Genomic DNA, 5,598 nt, shown 5'->3' with positions numbered 1-5,598 from the left:
TTCATCGCTATTTCAAAAAAACTTAAATATATAAAACACTTCTAAATTTTTATTTCTAATGTAGTAAATATAAGTAGATGAAATCTACATAAACCAAAGCTCTATGACATATTCAGTGATTTTTAAGAGTGTGAAGGGGTCCCAGGGCCTACAAGTTTAGGAATTGCTGGTCTAGCCTAACCTTGGGGATTCACTCTCTCTTTGGCCACCCTGGCCCTTTCAGAGTCACTTGGGTGACACCTCACAGTGACTGCTGCAAGGGTCTGCTGGAACCATCGAGTTCAGCAGGCACTCCCCAAAGTACAGGTCTGAGGTTCTGATGTGGTGCTGAATCTTCACTCTACCAAAAACCGACTACAGTTTCTGTATAAAGGAAAGACAAAGCCATTGTCCTGTGGGGGTTACAGCTTGTCCATTGCCTAGCAGCTATGCTGGGGACACTGCATCTCTGGCCGACTTGTGTTAAAAACTGTATCTCCGGCTTCTGCCTGAAGTGTTCTCCTAAAGCCTCCAGTCAGGAGCAGAAACAACATAGCATGGGGCAGTTCTGGTGTTCTATACTCTTTTCTTCTCTTGTGCTGGCACCCAAAGAAACCCAAACCAACCAAATACGATAGCATACACCATCATGCCAAATGCCCTGGCCTTTCCCACTGACAGATCTGATAAGCCCAGCCTTGTTCAAATGGCAGTTGAAGTTCAAATTGGATGCCTTGTGATTGTAATCCTTTTACCAAATGAATGTTAAGATGCAAACAGAAAATAAACTTTACATTTCCTGCTACTAACCTTTTAAATTTGGACCGTGGGATCATTTTCTCCTTTCCCCTGGATGAACTCCCAGGTTTGCCTCAGATTTTTACTCAATTACACTTAAATAATAAAGAGCTCAAATAAAATTTCAGAGAACAAGCTCACTTCAGTCATTAAAATGTCTAGACCAGACGAGTACTCAGATTCAAAGACTGGAAATTAATGCTCTTTCTGCGTGGTTCCAGCTTGAAAGTGATGCTCATTCCTGATTTATTCTCTCTCTCCCTCTCTACCTCTCTGTTTCTCTCTGTCTCTGTTTCTATCTTTGCTATTGGCTCAGGTCAGCAGCATCACAATCACTTTTGACCTTCAGTTTGGCGCACGTAAATAAAAAACTAATCAAGGCCGATCTTTTGTCAATGGCAGACAAAACCTTACAGATTAACACGTGAACATACTTTTATAAGTTTGAGAGGTAGGCTATCCCGAGTTCTCCAATCAAGTCAGTGCACCCCTTCCCCTTCCTTCACAGCTCTCCCTCACTTTTCCACCATCCAGCAATTGAATACTGTCCAGTACCGTAGTGCCCCAGGATCCTGCTCCAGTGTCCATCAACATCAGTGTAGTAGCCGTTGTTAAATATTTTAAATATTTCGAATATCACCACTGAGCCAATCCATGTCCCCAAACTTCCAGAAGCATGGGTCAAGCTCTTTGGTGGTCCCTTGAAGCCCATCTTGGATGGCTGCCATCACACATCTAAACTGATGTCCTCAATATTCCCTATAACCTCTGCAATGTTGGCAGCACTGTGTGGGGCCATGCCCTGGCAAGTAACCCGTGAGCCATCCAGCAGCTTGCTTTAAAGAGAGAGTACCTGGTGGCAATGTTTTGTTTTAGGCTTTTGGGATCCAGCTGAATCAGTAAATCATGCACTTTTAATAACCAGTCAGATTCTATTTGGTATGAGCCCAAATTATTCCAGAAAATTGTGGTCATCAATAACTGCATTTCTGACTGGAAGCTAATATTACTGCTATTATATAGGACTTGAAGATATAGAGAGATTAATTTGAGAAGCCAAGGAAATTATTACAGGATTAAGGAACAATTTGGCAATAATTTAGAGATAATTTTGAAACCTATGTGAATGTATGACTAATTGTATACATAACTATATACAACATATTGATTAAATATATAATATGTGTAAAATTTTGATTACATATATGTGTGAATATATGTTTGTGTGCACTTTTGGCACTCTCTTTGGAACATTCAAATAAATAGAGAAGTAATGATTTATATCATCAAGAACATAAAACATCAAAGAGAAAAATCTGTGGATGCTGGCAGAAAATAGAAAGATCATTTACTGGAAAATCAACTGGAAGAAAAAAGTAGTAGAAATTAAGCAAAGTGTAGACTTCAGTTTTTCAAATGTAAAATGTTACAAATTATCTTATATAGTAGGTTTAAAAATGACATTATCTGGTCATCAATAAAATTAAAAATTGTTTCATCTGCCTCCTTTTATTTCAGCTTTCCTTCCATCATCTCACTGAAGTTGTTCAACATTGGACAGTAACTTATATTCACTTATTTAAAACAAAAACCTTATCACTCCAAGTAGGGGGAAGAAAACTGAGTCATCTTATGCTCATGAGAGTGTCAGATGCCTAATCATCATAAAGAGCAGAGCAGAGAAGGAATGAATTGTTGCTTTAATGCATTTTGAGACATTAGTTGGTCAAGGATTAAGACAGGGAGATAATTCAAAACAAAGAATCTGGTAAGGTTGATAATGTATCTCAAAGGAGCGCAAGAGGAGTGGGATGTGTTTTGAAAATATTGAGAAGTTTGTAGTGAAGGTCCTTGAAAGTGTGTGGTGCTGTGTTCTGTGATCTTGTGACTTCACCACACAATAGAAGAATCCTCCTTTGCTAGTAACGCAATGAACAGCATCTACTAAATGTCTCACAACTTTCACTGTTCAATGAAGTGAAGAATTACCTTTAGACTCAGCTACTCATAAATTTGGTTATTTTAGATATGGGTGCTTTTGTGTCTCTCATATAAATGATGACTTTAGAAGACTTTTGAGTATGAAACCAACAGATTAGAATCGAGAAATAGTGGCAGGTTGATATAAATGTATCAGGCGTATATCACAAGACAGACATTATAAAAGGACACAAATTCTATTTTTTCTCCATTTTAGTGTATTTAGACCATCCCAGAGTAAGAATGATAAAGGTGAAGAAATAGTTATAAAGAACTCATTAACATCTTTATAAAAGGTTATTGCCATTTAATAAGATTATGCATGAAGTTAAACAGCTTATTATATATTTTTAATGCCAAATTACCTCACTTATGCATATTTTTGCAGTTGCTAATTTTGATTCTTTGTATTTTAGAGTGCTGAAGAAATATTGGTGAAGATTGGGAATTATGATCTCGTTTAAGCAGGGCTAACTCAAAACAGAACCTAAGTGAAGTGTTTTGAGCATATTATTGAAGTTTATAAGAAATATATATATTTTAGAAACAAACAAAGACCATAATCATACATCTGTTATGAGATTCCTAATTTGGCCTTCTGACTGTCAGAACTTTTTGAGAAGTAAAGAGTTCTCCAATTATTTCAGAAATCAAAAAGTGGAAAGTCAAGAAGTTTCCTTATAGCAAGTGCACACAACAAGACTTGGGGAAGTGTGTTTTCCCTGTATGAAATGTTTGCAGTGATGATATGGCATTTGTGAAACATTTCTGCACCTATTTTTTGTATTTGATTATTTTAGTGACAACCTGTTCAATTGTTGTTCATTTACATGCTCCTGGAAAAAAACATTTCAGAAGTCCTAATAAATTACACTTCAAACACCATATTTCTGCATTGAAGATTGGATTATAAGGTGACTTTATGAATCATTTTATTCTTTATTACTTTTATGACTTTTTTTATTTATTTTTTTTTTTGGTGAGATGGTAATTAATTTACATTTATTGAAGAAGATACAAGACACAAGAAACACTGTACACAGGACAATGACACCGCAGTTTCCTTCAAAGCAGGCACCTGGGACCTCACACAGCTCTCCCAGTCGCCACCAGCTGCCCCGTCATACTTCCCTGAATCTCACTGATGGTCTGAAGTCTCCTCCCTTTCAAAGGTGACTTTAGTTTTGGGAAAAACCAGAAGTCACAGGGCACCAAGTCTGGGCCATAGGGGGGCTGAGTCACCCGGGTGATTGGACGTTTCACCAGAGAACTTTGCATGAGACGTGATGCGTGAGCAGGCGTGTTGGGATGAAGCTGCCAATCACCAGGTGCCCACAGCGGTGGCTGTTTTCGTCACATCGCCTCTCTCAGCCGGGCAGGACATTGAGGCTGAGCTACTTATTAATCGTTTGGCCCAGAGGGGCGAACTCGTGATGGACAGATAACACCTTCCCAATCAAAAAACAGTTAACATGGTCTTGATCTTGCTGCGACTCTGCTGCTCCTTCTTAGGACGTGGAGAACCAGGCGACGTCCACTGGGACGCCTGGGCCTTCGTCTCTGGGTCATGGACCCACGATCCACCTCCGGTGGTGGCCTCCCTGTGGAAATCTGGTTCCTTGGTATCAGGTTGAATCAAGTCATTGGCAACTGCAGCGCGATGCCCCTTCCGCTCTGGTAGCACGAGCTGCGGAATGAATTTTGCCACCACACGTTTCAGGCCAAGGTCCTGCGTCAAAATCTGGGACACGGTGGTTTTTGGAATCCCCAGACCAGCTTCTAGCTCTCGCACCGTCAGCCGCCGGTCCTTGCTGATGGCGGCGCGTACGCGTTCCACGTTCTCAGGGGTCCTGCTCGTTGCAGGCCTCCCAGGACGCGGGTCACTTGCAACAGATTCTCGCCCATGTTTGAAGCGTCTGTGCCACACTTTTATTTGCGCTGCGCTCATGGCCTCGGCCCCGAAAGCCTTCTGGATGATCCGAATGGTTTCTGCGCAGGAACGTTCAAGCCGGATGCAAAATTTGATGCAGATTCGCTGTTCTACCCACTCAGTCATTTTGACTGCGGTGTTTTATATCTGAAACAAACGTTACATGTCGATTACAGCTCAGTCGGTGAAGAAATGCGGGCTAAGCAGACGGCCCTTTGCCCTGGATTACGCTCCCTGATGGCAGTCACAAGTAACAAGGCGCCGGCCCTGTGCGCGAAAGCCGCTTCTTTACTTTCGGGATAAGCATGACGGGAAGGCTGCGACGTGGGCCTTCCGGTACCCGGCGAGCGCAGAGCCCATGAAGTACCCCCTGTCGCCGGCCCTGAGCGACTCCATCGGCAACGCGGGCGCAACGCCGGCGCACCCCGCAGCCAGCCCCGGCGGCCGCCGGCGCCCTCCGTGGCGTCACAATGAAACGGAGACTCCAGCGACGTGTTCGCCTGCGTTCCCGTTCGGAACGGAACACGCGCGCCAAGGCCGCCTACCCGGCCCGCGCGGCACCAGGTGTGGCCGGTCCCCTGGACTTAGGCGCGGGTCCCGACTCCGCAGCCGAGGCCGGGCGCGCCCGCGGTCCCCACGGCGCTGAGCGCTGGGCCGGGGGAGGTCGGGCACGCGGGCAAACGGAGCGAGAACGGCGATTGGGCTCCGTCCGCTCCGCGCCCCTAGTGGGCGGGCCCTTTTATGACTTTTATAATAAGTCCTTCCATATATAAGAAGTGAGTAGGGTGTAGTGAGAGGCAATTCAGAGAACAGTGGGGTTGTTAAACATTCTTGTAAAAGACATTGGCATAAAAAGGGGTGAAGGCATGTGGAGCAACAGGTCTTAAAAATATTCATGGGAGTCTTGTGTC

The 5,598-nt window shown here is 43.4% G+C and overlaps 1 protein-coding gene across 1 annotated transcript; it reads right to left on the bottom strand.

The window, feature by feature from the left end:
* Positions 1 to 1,504: 1,504 nt before the first annotated feature.
* Positions 1,505 to 4,813, bottom strand: LOC150008267 (protein GVQW3-like). Its single transcript, XM_090279308.1, has 2 exons — positions 4,230 to 4,813; positions 1,505 to 1,613 (listed from the first exon to the last, which is right to left on the bottom strand). The coding sequence occupies exons 1-2, from the start codon at positions 4,811 to 4,813 to the stop codon at positions 1,505 to 1,507; spliced, it is 693 nt and encodes a 230-aa protein (XP_090135434.1).
* Between the last annotated feature and the right edge of the window lie 785 nt (positions 4,814 to 5,598).

Source organism: Furipterus horrens, unplaced genomic scaffold, assembly GCF_987537825.1.
Source record: "Furipterus horrens unplaced genomic scaffold, mFurHor1.1.pri manual_scaffold_5, whole genome shotgun sequence".
NCBI classification, from domain to species: Eukaryota; Metazoa; Chordata; class Mammalia; order Chiroptera; family Furipteridae; genus Furipterus; species Furipterus horrens.
Note: the sequence above shows the minus strand (reverse complement) of the source record. Positions and strands in the feature narration are given on the sequence as shown.

Bases quoted from the DNA above. Each gene is read 5' to 3' on its own strand.
- LOC150008267 (XM_090279308.1), bottom strand. From the start codon at position 4,813: ATGACTGAGTGGGTAGAACAGCGAATCTGCATCAAATTTTGCATCCGG. The intron at 1,614-4,229 runs GTTAACTGTTTT...CTCTCTTTAAAG, and splicing joins CGCAGCAAGATCAAGACCAT to CAAGCTGCTGGATGGCTCAC.